Consider the following 13,442-nt stretch of genomic DNA (forward strand, 5'->3'; position numbering starts at 1 on the left):
ATTATTAACTCTTCTACTTCATCTGGTTATATCATAAGTGTACTCAAGTCAGCTCTAGTTCGACATCAAGGCTTGATTGTGAGGATCCAAAAAACTACAGGCCTATTTCAAACTTAGCGTTCATACCCAAACTCATTGAACGTGCAGTCTCCAGGCGTCTCATGGGCCACCTTTCCTGGCATAACCTCTATGAGGTGTTCCAATCAACCTGCAGAGCACACAGTTGGCAATGTAATATGTTTATTAGACAGTTTCGTGTGCGGGCTATTGATATGTTTAAGCAGGAATGACATTCAACTATCAAAGAAAGTTCTAGATATGATTCATATTGTCAATTTAAGTCGTTGCTTGAGTCACCTTCGATACATAATTTTTTTATGCGTTTTAGATTAGGCCTTAATGATTTATCAATTAACCGTGGAAGTTAATTTCCTATTAATAACCCCCCACCAACACCCCCCACCCCCATCCCCAAATATGTCCATTCTGTTACATTATTGAAGATGAATTCCATTTTATGTTTATTTGTCCTGTATATGAAAATCTAAGAAGTAAGGACCTGTATCTCAAATCAATGCTAAACTATTGTCTTCCTTACTTTCCTGCAAAACCTCGAAAACAACACAAAATTGCCCTATTTATTTACAATGCATTTTTGTTAAGAAAATTATTGATTAGTTAGAAAATTGATCATATATGCCATTGTTGATATGTATCTCTTTTGTATATGGGCCTATGGCATTTCATGCAGTAAAGAACTGAATTATCAAGATACGAGTACTGAGTCACATACTATGCCACTAAGACAACAAATAAGCGGGAAAATAATTCAAGACACAATTTCGATCGATGGCCGATGTATACTTGAACACTAAGAAAGCAGTGCTTACCTTTATAGGGACTGTATGGCCTCAAAGTGTTCCAGAGAAATTGAATATGTCATCCATACAGTCTTACTGCTCTTCAGATATCAAAGTCAACGAAGATAACGGTTGATGTTACATTGTGATGTTGAAAAGTAGAAAAGTTACATTGTGATGTTGAAAAGTAGAAAAGTTACATGTGTAGCTGAGAGGTCACAGAGACCAAGACTGTGTTGTGGACATATCGTGAGTGTTGAGGTGCTGTGTGGTGTCGACTAGTGTAGTGTTGTGTGGTTTGGTTTGGTGTTGTGTTGTGTGATGTGGTGTCGTCTAGTGTAGTGAGGTGCTGTGTTTTGTCGTCTGGTGTGATATGGTGCGGTGCGGTGTTGTGTGGTACGGTGCGGTGCGGTGTTGTGTGGTACGGGGTGTTGTGTTGTGTGGTGCGGTATGGCTTTGTGTAATGTGTTGTGGTTTTGTGTTGTGTGGTGTGGTGCGGCGTGGTGCGGCGTGGTGTTGTGTGGTGTGGTGTGGTGTGGTGTGGTGTGAAAAAAGCACATAACGCGTTTTGAGAGATCACGTATAATTTTGTGACTAGGATAAGTGTGCTGTAGACAGATCATATGTGTATTGTGGAGAGGTCAAGTGTGTGTTGTGAAGAGGTCACGTGCTTGTTGTCTTCTACTGCCGCTCTCATTGCTGCGTTTCGGCGTTGTCGTAAGTAATACGAGGGACAGAAGATTTTCAAGACCTGCTCCCTGAACGGTTTGGACGTTCCAGTAAAGATGAATATATTCATGATGCAGTTTGATCTTCTTAACATCTTCAAGCCATAAGAAATATAGGAATCTGCAGGGACAAAGCGGAAACTGTCAACCACGACTGAAGGTATAAAAGAAATGGCTCCCCAAACCAGGTAGCAGGTGATCAGCCACGGGAATCTGAATGGTGCTCCACCGTAGGCCATTGACGGTTCAGTACATCGGGCTCTGTATTCCCTGCATATTTGTATGTATGACAAGGCTATGACACAGGTCGGTACAATAAGTAAAAGACTGGTAAAGAATACCTTCAAATAAATGCTAGAAAAATTAAGGACACACTGAAGTCCTTGTCGACTTGATTGCTCCATTGACACTGACAGTCCGAAAGAAACCACAACGAAACACAGTCCAGCATATGCAAACATGGCGAGCAGAATGTTCCTTCCCGTGACGATGGAGATGTAGCGGAGAGGATGGCAGACAGCAACGTACCGATCAAGTACAGCCAGAGTCGCCTGGAAAAAGTTCAATGCTTGTAGAAGATTTGCCATGATTGTCCCAGCGGTGGTAAACGTGCTGTTACATGTCATTTGTGCAGAAAACAATAACGGCACGTCGTACATGAGCAGATGAAGTCCCGTCACAAAAGCAAACACAGCGATCCCCGTCAGAATATGTAGCGTTGGTATTTGAAGATGCCGTGACTTGACATTGATTACAATGATGACGACATTGGTGACCATGATGGTGATAGCCAGGCAGATGTAGACAGCACCAAGGGCAGGGTTGCTCCCCCTTTCAGAGATCGTCTCCGTCTGGTTCGCCATCGACGCTAATTTCTTACAAACCACAAACGTGGTTATAAATTGAGTCCAAGATGTTGTTCTTGTTCGGAGCCAGTTGTTAATTACTGGAGCATCTGTAACTCTACTGGACAGTTCACTTGTCTGGGTGTGAAGCATTGCTTACGTTGAATGTGGTCATGTTAATCAATGGGAACCACCTTGTCTTCCGTCCAGCTGTTATTCCTAATTACCCAGCGAGAAATCCAGAGGTCAATGAGGATCACGTTTCACGAGTCAGTGTCACGTAATCATTTCTGCTTGCCGAGGATATTTTTACTTTATCAACGAGTGTTGATATATTTGAATCAGAAGACACGAGGGTGAGATTCTATTTATCATCCAAAATCACTCTTCATTAATTTTCAATGAAAAATGTACATCTCTGAACATGGTACTGCCATTAGACTTGCAGTGCAGCGATGTCATAGCATTGTGACGTCATCAAGTACATGACGTCATAGCATTGTCAGGGCATTGTACAAAATCTACTGTCAAAACGATATCTCCTAGGAGATATCGTTTGATCTCATACAAGCGATATCTCCTGTGGAACACAGTTTTGGATGATAAATCTTAATATTGTGTGCAAACCTTTAAAAAACATAAATTCTGGAGCATCTGTAACTCTACTGGACTGCTCACTTGCCTGGGTCTGAGACGTTGCATAGAGATATTCTAATTGTGTTTGGTATCGTTGTTCAGTGGGAATCACCTTGCTTTCCAAATCAGGTTTGTTAATAATTATGGACCAGCGAGAAAGCCATTTGTGAATGAAATATTGACTGATCACGTGTGATTTGATGTTAATCACGTTCCTGTGTTGTTGCTGGATCAGGTAATTAGCGCTACACCAACAGAAGGTATATAACGAGGTATTATCTAACAGCGGTTCTTTCCTAATGTGTGTTACTTGCAAGTGACACATTGAGCACGGTGCGGTCGAGCGTTGTCATCCATGAGGTGTCTTCTCATGAAGTCACCAGTAGGGGGAACACTATTCGCACTAAGTCATTGGCGATTTTGCTTTGAGGTTTCTAATCCAATCAGGATTAACGAATTAGGGATTAACGGATAAGTCAGTTGGTCACTCGAGCGAGAGATGCTAATGAGCTGAACGGTTAACTGTAAATTACATGACATTTATTAGTGAACTCTCTTCAACAATTTTATGACAAATATAAATAGATGGCACGGACCACTTTCGTCACTAAGTCCGACCATGGCAAATGCAAAAGTTTATCCCAACTTCCAGAGGCGGCAGATATCTTTGTTCGGGTGGTTTCATGTACAGAGTCAACAAAAGGAAACGTGATGAAACCTTAGTATGAAAGTGTACGACCAAGGATTGCCATATGACCGTGACCACCATCAGTGATATCCTCACCAGACACCCTCCCCGAACCACAACCACCCACCAGTGGTGAGACATCAAGATGAGAGAGACCATTGAGACACTAAAAGTTAAGCCAAGGCCACGATCAGACCTCTGCCGCAGCTGTTGCAGGAAGAAGTAGACAGTATGCGGGGTGATGACTGACACCGGAACACGCCACCCTTGTTGGCAACTTACCTACGTTTCATATGAAGAAAGACACCCTGTACAGAGCAAAGAAGAAGTCATTTCCTCCTCTACCATCCCATCGTCGTGACCTAGTAATCCCTGAGCAGTACCAAACAACAGAAGGCGGGGCACAGTTCCTGGCATTTGAAGATGTGGACGAGGACAAGATCCTGGGATTCGCCACCACATCCAACTTGGAGAAGTTGTGTCAAGCCGACACCTTCTTTGCAGATGGTACGTTTATGTGATGCCTCACGTATTTTACCAGCTGTACACCATCCATGCTGTTACAGACGTCGGTCAGATGTTACCCTTGGTCTACCTGCTGCTACCGGACAAGAGTTCCAATTATCTGTCGCCCCCAACCCCCTAGTCACCTTCGGTCCTAATCCGGATTAGTAAATGTAATCTGACTATTATGTCCCGTAATTGCAATAATAGACTATTTAGCGAAATTCGCACGAAGTCACCCAGTAGGGATTAGCGTTTTATCAAGTTGGTGACTTTATGAGAATAAACCATCCATGAATATCGGGCGACGGGCAACCGGGTGGTTATCAAAACGTGCCACGGCCTTGGTACATTAGTGCTTCCTGTTGACCATTGAGTGGCCATGTACTGCCATGAGATCCATCTTGCCGTCATGCAACCATTGAGTGGCCATGTACTGCCATGAGATCCATCTTGCCGTCGTGCAACCATTTAGTGGCCATGTACTGCCATGAGATCCATCTTGCCGTCATGCAACCATTGAGTGGCCATGTACTGCCATGAGATCCATCTTGCCGTCATGCAACCATTGAGTGGCCATGTACTGCCATGAGATCCATCTTGCCGTCATGCAACCATTGAGTGGCCATGTACTGCCATGAGGTCCATCTTGCCGTCATGCAACCATTGAGTGGCCATGTACTGCCATGAGATCCATCTTGCCGCCATGCAAAACACAAGTCCATATTATTACTGAGGAACCACCCACGGGTTCAGCTACGTGGGTACCTCCTGGATGTATGCCTCGTTAAGACGTCTCCATACGCGACAACAACCGCCGGTAACGTATTGAAGATTGCGATTGTCATCACGCCACTGAACCCAAACATTTCTTTGACTGGCTTTTCCGTAGAAACAAACTGTAATGGGTTGGCAAAACAAGAGCGATTGTCAGCGAACTAAGTGTGACATACGATTAAAGTATTTCTTACACTCTGACCTTCAGTTTAGCAAAACAAGTTTGATCAGAAAAATATTTCGAAATGTACAATTTGTGTGATGTCTTACAAATTCATTGTACGGATACATTTCATTTTACGCTAGGGTTTGGCGTCGTGTTTAAATGACGTGCAGCTCTGCTTTGTACCCGTTGGAGTGTGTTGATGGAGGTTGTTCCGGAAATCAGGGAGTTGCAGTAGTATAGCCTGGAGTTAGATAACAACTTCTTTCTATTCTTTTTCAAGATATTTCTTAGCCAATTCTAGTTCCATCATCAGGTGAATTAGCTCATGTGCTTTGGGTCCTCATTCATTATCATTTATTACAACATCTACTTAATAAATCATTATGAGTGTTTTTAGTATACTTAACAACAGATGGGAACATGGAACATTCCCAGATTCCAGACACAAAGCAACCATTATCCCTGTACCTAAGCCAAGCCAAGATCCTACCAATCCTAACACCAAATGCATTATCGAGCTGCAGTTTTAAAACAATGAAACCATTAACATTAGAGTTGTACTGTGTCTGGAATCTAATAATTTATTAACCGATACACACTATTTGTTTGAGTGGCATTTTAGAAGTTGAGACGTACAATATAGAACAATTTTTGTGGATAACAACTTCTTTATTTCGTGAGTGCGACGTTTCGATACAGATTCTTGTACCGTTGTCAAGCAAGAGTGATACATGACGTGGAGGAAATGTATATATATATATGTATAATATATATATATATAAATATATACATATACTGAATATAACAATGAGACAACATAAGTGACAAAGAAAACAACATAATTGCCATAATTGGTAGGCAGTAAGCTGATGAAGCCAATGAGTACACAAAGGGTAGTGAATGGAAGCCAGAGATGTACAAATACAGGAGTAGTTACAATGAAGGAGATGTTTATACAATAGGTGAGATGCTTATGGCGTTTGATGTGAATGGCTTCGGAATGCTCACCGAGCATAACCAAAGTAACTGGTTAGCAAATTGCTTGAAAATTGTTCGTGCGGCGTAAAACAGTATTCCGTTATTTTCGACATAGTCCAAGGAGCATCAATCTGGGTGTGCCGGATTTATCACTGGTATGACATGCTAGGTATGACGCCGTTTTATTCGTCACCAATCGCCCCTTTCCGTCCAAAAAGACTCGACAGACATATTTATTTGTATATGTGGCCCTGAGGCCAATAGTACATGTCTACAATAATAACAATGCATTTATGCGCAACTTGTAAATATGCGAATTATAGAAACATCAATAAAATCATAAACACCCATTCACAATTTATATTTTTTCTCTCAACATAGGTATGTGGTACAACACAAGGGCTACCTTAAACAACAAGTCAATATTTTCTGTGCGAAGTAGCATACATAATTTTTGTCTCGACGGTTGGTTATAGAAAAAATAAGGCAAATATATTTCTCTTATTTCTAAATATTTCGGGCATATAAGTAATACATGGTACTCATCTTCTTGCGATAAATTGCAGAATGGACATTGGATATCTATTGCATTTGAAGTTTGGCAAATCGCACCACTTGGACTTTGAAGTTGTGAGCGTTACATCTAAATTTAGTAAGTGTACGCTTAAGATGTGGTGATTTAATCTTTGAAAGGTAAATTTCTGTATTAATACAAAATAACTAATATATTTATATTCTGAATAAAAGTTGACACAGGTTGATGACGTTATTTCATTATGCCAGTCCTGTTGATAAATGTCTTTGCATCTCTGCTTGAATACTTCGATGAAATATTGTGTATTACTTACATTTTGAGCGAGCCATACATTTCCAAAGCCATGACTAAAAAGAATAGTTCTAACGAAGGAAACCCAATTAGTATCTCCGGTATCATCTAGTGTTTTAAGCATTTCATAACTACATCTTATGGAGTCCAATGGGTTTTTCGTTTGTTATGAGTCAAAAGATCATACGGATCAGCAAAAAAATCATGGTCACCACGATAATTTTTATGTACGTGTTGGAACCTCTCGTTGCAAAAGTACACGGGGTGCTTAAGTAATTTTTTTTTTATAATATAAGCAAACAACAGTTTGCTTCAAACATTTACACTGGTATCTGTGTACCAACTGTTCACATACATGTATATTGTTATTAGTTAAAGTTGTTGCGCCGAAGGATAATTTCGTTTTAGGTTAGTGTGTGTTTGCCATCACCTTGAAGCAGTTGTTTCACTGTCGACGTTCAAGTTAAGACCAAGTGTTGTATAAGTCCACTCTCCCATTGAAACTGGTGCACCATTTATCAAAGTAAAGTCTGTATGCTGTTTTACACAAGCAGAGGTTTTGAAGACATTGGTCGCATTAAGCCGCCTATGTATACATTTCCTGGTCGTGTTGGACGTGTTCCGGTGTGCGTGATATGTGTGGCAACAGAGCATGGGACACAACTGCCCTAGTCATCCGAGGTGCCACCATTCGCTGTGTTCGAATCCTGGTTGTTTTTTACCAACCTTTCAACCAGGTATTCCTCATAGACAACTTTGAAGGCCCGGGTTCGAATCCCCACACGGGCACAACGTGTGAAGCCCATTTCTGATGTCCCCCGCCGTGATATGGCTGGAGGATTGCTAAAAGCGGAGAAAACCCAACTCACTTACTCACTCATTCACTCGCTCACTCACTCACTACAGCAAATTCAATGCAGCAATTTACATTGATTCCATTGCATCACTCGTCTCCCACATTAAGCTGGCACATCGTTTATGTCGAAGTAACACAAATACTTTAAGCTAATGAAGGTGCGACACAACCATAAATGATGACTTAATATGAAATAAGCGGGGACCAAGCTTCAACTTCGACACAACCGTAAGTTCGACATATCAAACTTCGACACAATGGTGTTGGTTAATGGTATACTGTTGAAATGGACTTTAAATCCAACCCATTCTCTCAGAAATGCTTAAATGACAGAAGCAAGGATCAACACAAACTCTAGTGTGTTTATTCAATCATAAAACATTAGGCGACACAGACGCTACGAATGGCCTGCAGTAAATGGCTATTTCATTGCATTATCCACATGAGCTTCAACGATGGACATTCGTTAACATTATGGTCAACTCGTTGGTAACTGATCTGATGAAGAATGGTTTATACAACTACTTATCACAGTCTAAAACTATGTTTGATCAAGATTATGTTCTGCAACACAACCACAAACGCTATATTTAACTCAAACTGAGGTGTATCTGATATGAGAACAAACAAAGTCTACGGGCCCTATTATGGAATGTGTGTACACTTCGGTATCGCTTTCCCTTGTGTAGTTAGTGTTATCGACAGGTCGTGTGTACGCATGGTCCTAGAAACATCTCCGTACAAATGAGTCAAATTACGACATACTCCCATGTAAAAAGATCGGTTTGTATGACGGAGACACAAAGAATCAAACACAAACAGACGTCAGTGATATTCTGTAGTGTTTGCATATGTTCATTTAGTCGTGTATATATTAACAACCTGAAAAAAAAATCAAACATAACTCGTAAAGATGTAGTTTTCGCCGCACAAGTTTCAAGGTCCTTGTAAAAGTCCAAGTGCTGCGTCTTGTGTTCTTCCAGAATATGCTGATAAAGCTGTAATCAGTTGAAACCTTAGTCATTCTTGACACCAACGTTGACAGGAACCTTTCGTGATCATCACCATACACTGCTCTCTCTCTTGATCATATACACGACCCACTTTCTTAATCATCATGCACTGCTCTCCCTCTTCCTCTTGATCATCATACACTACTCTCTCTTGATCATCATACACAGCCCTCTCTTGATCAACACACACTACCCTCTCTTGATCATCATGCACTACTCTCTCTGGATCATCATACACAGCCCTCTCTTGATCAACACACACTACCCTTTCTTGATCATCATACATTACTCTCTCTGGATCATCATACACAGCCCTCTCTTGATCAACGCACCCTACCCTCTCTTGATCATCATACATTACTCTCTCTGGATCATCATACACAGCCCTCTCTTGATCAACGCACACTACCCTCTCTTGATCATCACACACTACCAACTTTCTTAATCATCATGCACTGCTCTCCCTCTTCCTCTTGATCATCATACACTACTCTCTCTTGATCATCATACACAGCCCTCTCTTGATCAACACATACTACCCTCTCTTGATCATCATACACTACTCTCGCTTGATCATCATACACAGCCCTCTCTTGAACAACACACACTACCCTCTCTTGGTCATCATACACTACCCACTTTCTTAATCATCATGCACTGCTCTCTCTCTTAATCATCACACACTACTCTCTCCCTTGATCATCATACACAACCCTCTCTTGATCAACACATACTACCCTCTCTTGATCATCATACACTATCCACTTTCTTAATCATCATGCACTGCTCTCTCTCTTAATCATCATACACTACTCTTTCCCTTGATCATCATACACAACCCTCTTTTGATCACCATGAAGTGTACGTTAGAGAGTGTGCGATGTATGGTAATCGAGAGAAAGTGCAGTATACCATGATTGTAATGATCGTACTTTTAGCGATCGCCATGACTTTAACACTGCCATTGTAAAACTGGCAGTCTAGCGAAGTGAATGATGGCCATTTCTTCACAAACTCTGATTATAAAAACAGCATGCAGAATTCACTTTGGTAAATGGTGCATCAGCTTCAAAGGGTGAGAGGTTTGACACAACGCTTGGCTAAGAGTATATGCATCCAGATGCTGGCAATGCAACGTAAGTAAGTTTCCTACCGCAAGGGGATTGTATAGGTATGTGACCAAATACCAGTGTATTTCCCAAACATGAACACACCTCTAGCCGGAATCTCAAGCCATGAGGTGATGGCTTAAAGGAGGACTCTTTTCATTTCCATGAATTCTCTTACGGGTGGGGATAAAATTACCTTCAATATTTTAGGGCAATGTGTATCAAGACAAGTCTTGCTGTATGGGATTCTGAACTTATCAAGGAAACCTCGAGCGTGCGTTCAAGGATTGTTCACACTCATGGACGATTTTCGTCACAAGATCTGCTTTTTAGTGATTTACAATCATAAAATCATGTTTTGTTTTAAATTTCTTTCTTTTTTCATTTCAGAGGTGGTAGTATCTAAAGCAAATGTATAGAGTCAGTTTCCTTACTAAAGTCCTCATGCTTCGTATGTGTTCTTCCCTACAGAAGTGTCAAGATCTACCTCAGCTTGAGTCAGCTCGGAACACTTCTGTATGTAGTTTCTGATTAACGTTTTGGAATGCAACACCAGACCCAGAAATGCAGCAAACGCAGCACAATGTTCAATGATAGGCACATACAGGAACCACATAATCGATACTTCTTGTAGCAGGTGCCCCATCACGACCGGGTTAACAATCCCCGCAATATTTGAACCAATCATGACGACTGTCGTCACACGACCCGTTACGGGCATGACGTCACCATCGACGTAAGAAATCCCGGAGGCAAATAAGGTTGATATTGATGCCCCTGTTCCAATAACAGATACCCAGAGACCAGCATCCGAGTCCAAGTGAACAGAAACCCACGCCATCAGCATCGACAGCAGCATCGTCACCTGGAACACGTTCATCATCGTCAAAGGAGAAAGGAACTTGCACAGGACAACCGCTATCAGCCTAAAAAGACAGAGGCTCCCCCAGAAGGCGGTTGTGATCAATGACGCGAGGTACCTCGTCCACCCACGCTGCTTTACACAGAAGGTGGCGAGATAAGCTATATACGACCCACCTGCGGCACAAGTGAAAAGGTAAAACAATCCTACGAATATAAACACTGGATATCTGAGTCTCGGGGGTAGAGTTGGTCTGGCTAATTGGTCTGCTTGAGCTGGTTGAGGTCGCGATTTCTTGTCAGTCTTACAAGCTTCCACAAGAAAAGGAACTGCAGCTGTTACCGACATGAGTCCGCTGATGAGGTACGCGTAACGGATGAGACTGGGAGGTTCTGGACACGATATGGTCTGGTTATGAAGAGGCAAAACCACCGTAGTATCGTTGTACATTAGGGAAGTGTTAGGGAAGAACATTGAACTGTGAGATCCACCAACTTCTGTTGAAATCGAACAAGGGAATACGGTCCCATTGGAGGTCAGGTCAGATGGTGTTTGGAGCTGGGATTTTGCAAGGAAAGGTTTCAAAATGAGAGGTGCTACTGTCGCTCCAGCTGCCAGTGTGAAGTGCATGAACTGGAGATGCATATTGCTCTCGCTGCCCCATGTGGCGACCATGTCAGTGTTGCCAACTGGAACAAAATACAAAATGCAATGTTCACGACATCGTTCACAGACAGACCGAAACATACCACGACATACCAAGACATTGCCATTTAGATATAAAGTACATATCATGAATATATAGAACCTGATGCTAGAATATGTATAAGAAGAAAAAACGATGTGTACGACAATATTTACAGACATTTCCTGTATAATGACAGTTTGCAAAACGGTTTAATGGCACCGATGATCAGTGGACAGCTGTTTCAAATATTTTTATACGCATATGTCATTGATGGAATATAATGGTTGAAGATAGATGTATGCTTAACTGAAGTGACAGTAGAGAGGGGGGGTGGGGGGTCGGCAGAATCTGTACTGAGTGATTGACCAATGCATCCTACTAACATGGGCCCTTATTGTCGAAACGTTCGTAGCCCTAAGAATTCTTAACTTTGATCGTAGCCAATGTGTTAAGAATGGGCTTAAGAAGTTCGTAGCGTTACGAACGTTTCGAGAATACCTAGCCTGGTGTTTTTGGTGATTATGCCATGTTAACCAGGCTGCTAAAGACATTCACATCGTCGCTGGACTTGGTTAAAACCAGATAGCCCGCTATGTTTGTGTTATGCATATCAAGATGGTCTGAACCAACATTTTACCAAGGTTAATGATATATGTCCACACCGGGATTTGGTGTTGGAACTGGTTGTCAGCAACCTCTGTTTGTTGTAACAAAATAGATCAGGAAGGTGTTCTGGCCCTGACCTGATGGCATGTCATCGAACTCGACGGCGTTGATCGTTAAACTATGAACCATTGGTGTTTGTTCAATTTGTTGTTTAACGGCGCACTAAGCAATATTCCGGCTATATGGCGGTGATGTGTAAATGATTGAGTCTGGACCAGACAATCCAGTGATCAACAGCATGAGCATGAACCTTCGCAATTGAGATACGATGACATGTGTTGACCAAGTCAGCGAGCCTAACCACCCGATCCCGTATGTCGCCTCTTACGACAAGCATGGGTTACAGAACACCAATTCAAGCTCGGATCTTCACGGGTCCATGGAGCATTGAATTGTTAGTGGGTTATCACAGCACAGTGGACATACGGGGCGGTGGGGTAGCCTAGTGGTTAAAGCGTTGGCTCGTCACGCCGAAGACCCGGGTTCGATTCCCCACATGGGTACAATGTGTCAAGCCCATTTCTAGTGTTCCCCGCCGTGATATTGCTGGAATATTGCTAAAGGCGGCGTAAAACTAAACTCAGTCAGTCAGTCACTGGACATACAATACCTGTTTCCATTCCACCACTGATGAACTGGTTGACGAAACAGAGCGCTATTGTGAGGGGGTACTGTACACTGCAAGGTATTCCCGCCGTCGTGATACCGACACCGACGTTGGCGACGCCGAGAAGGAGGGACTGGTGGCGGGGGAATCGATCAAAGAGCCAGCTCACGCATAGCGTCCCCAGTAGTCCCCCAGCAGCCATGGCGGTGAAGAACATAGATGCCTGCTCTACATTGGTATGAGTGATCTGAGCCAGGTCGAGGAGGGCGGGGCCGTGAATGGCGTTGTGGACACCCTGCACAATATACAGGAAATACGTGTAAGGATTTTTATGTTCATGAACTTAAAAAATGCGAACTACGAACATTAGCAAGGCTGAGCTATACAAAAACGCTGTGGACGCTTCACAACATACAAGAAATACGTGTAATGATATTCATGCTGATAAACTTTGAAAACACATCCCACAAACAATAGGAAGGTTAAGCCTTACAAGGTTTTCGTGAACGTCTATTCACATGTCTCCGCGCGTGGCAAACACGCACATATGTCTACACGTCTAACGGTGACAAAAGTGCATGCATGTGTCTTTTACGTGACAAACAAGAATAAGTACAATGTACATCTTCCTAT

General features: G+C 42.3%; 2 protein-coding genes across 3 annotated transcripts; both read right to left on the reverse strand.

Moving 5' to 3' along the window:
* Positions 1-733: 733 nt before the first annotated feature.
* Positions 734-2,451, reverse strand: LOC124281172 (olfactory receptor 50-like). The gene is made up of 2 exons (XM_046717200.1): positions 2,003-2,451; positions 734-758 (listed from the first exon to the last, which is right to left on the reverse strand). Exons 1-2 carry the CDS (start codon positions 2,449-2,451, stop codon positions 734-736), a joined length of 474 nt encoding a protein of 157 aa, XP_046573156.1.
* A 5,761-nt stretch (positions 2,452-8,212) lies between these two features.
* On the reverse strand, positions 8,213-13,161 carry LOC124281117 (sodium-dependent glucose transporter 1C-like). 2 transcript variants are annotated; one of them, XR_006899851.1, is made up of 3 exons: positions 12,813-13,161; positions 9,513-11,537; positions 8,213-9,367 (listed from the first exon to the last, which is right to left on the reverse strand). XR_006899851.1 is itself a non-coding variant. In XM_046717129.1 (2 exons), exons 1-2 carry the CDS (start codon positions 13,024-13,026, stop codon positions 10,429-10,431), a joined length of 1,323 nt encoding a protein of 440 aa, XP_046573085.1. In that variant the 5' UTR covers positions 13,027-13,161; the 3' UTR covers positions 8,213-10,428. The 2 variants fall into 2 exon arrangements, 1 of the variants encoding a protein (XP_046573085.1); XM_046717129.1 differs by having other exon boundaries at positions 8,213-11,537.
* Between the last annotated feature and the right edge of the window lie 281 nt (positions 13,162-13,442).

This window comes from Haliotis rubra, unplaced genomic scaffold (genome assembly GCF_003918875.1).
Source record: "Haliotis rubra isolate DU_JTF1 unplaced genomic scaffold, ASM391887v1 Scf28, whole genome shotgun sequence".
Taxonomy (NCBI): Eukaryota; Metazoa; Mollusca; class Gastropoda; order Lepetellida; family Haliotidae; genus Haliotis; species Haliotis rubra.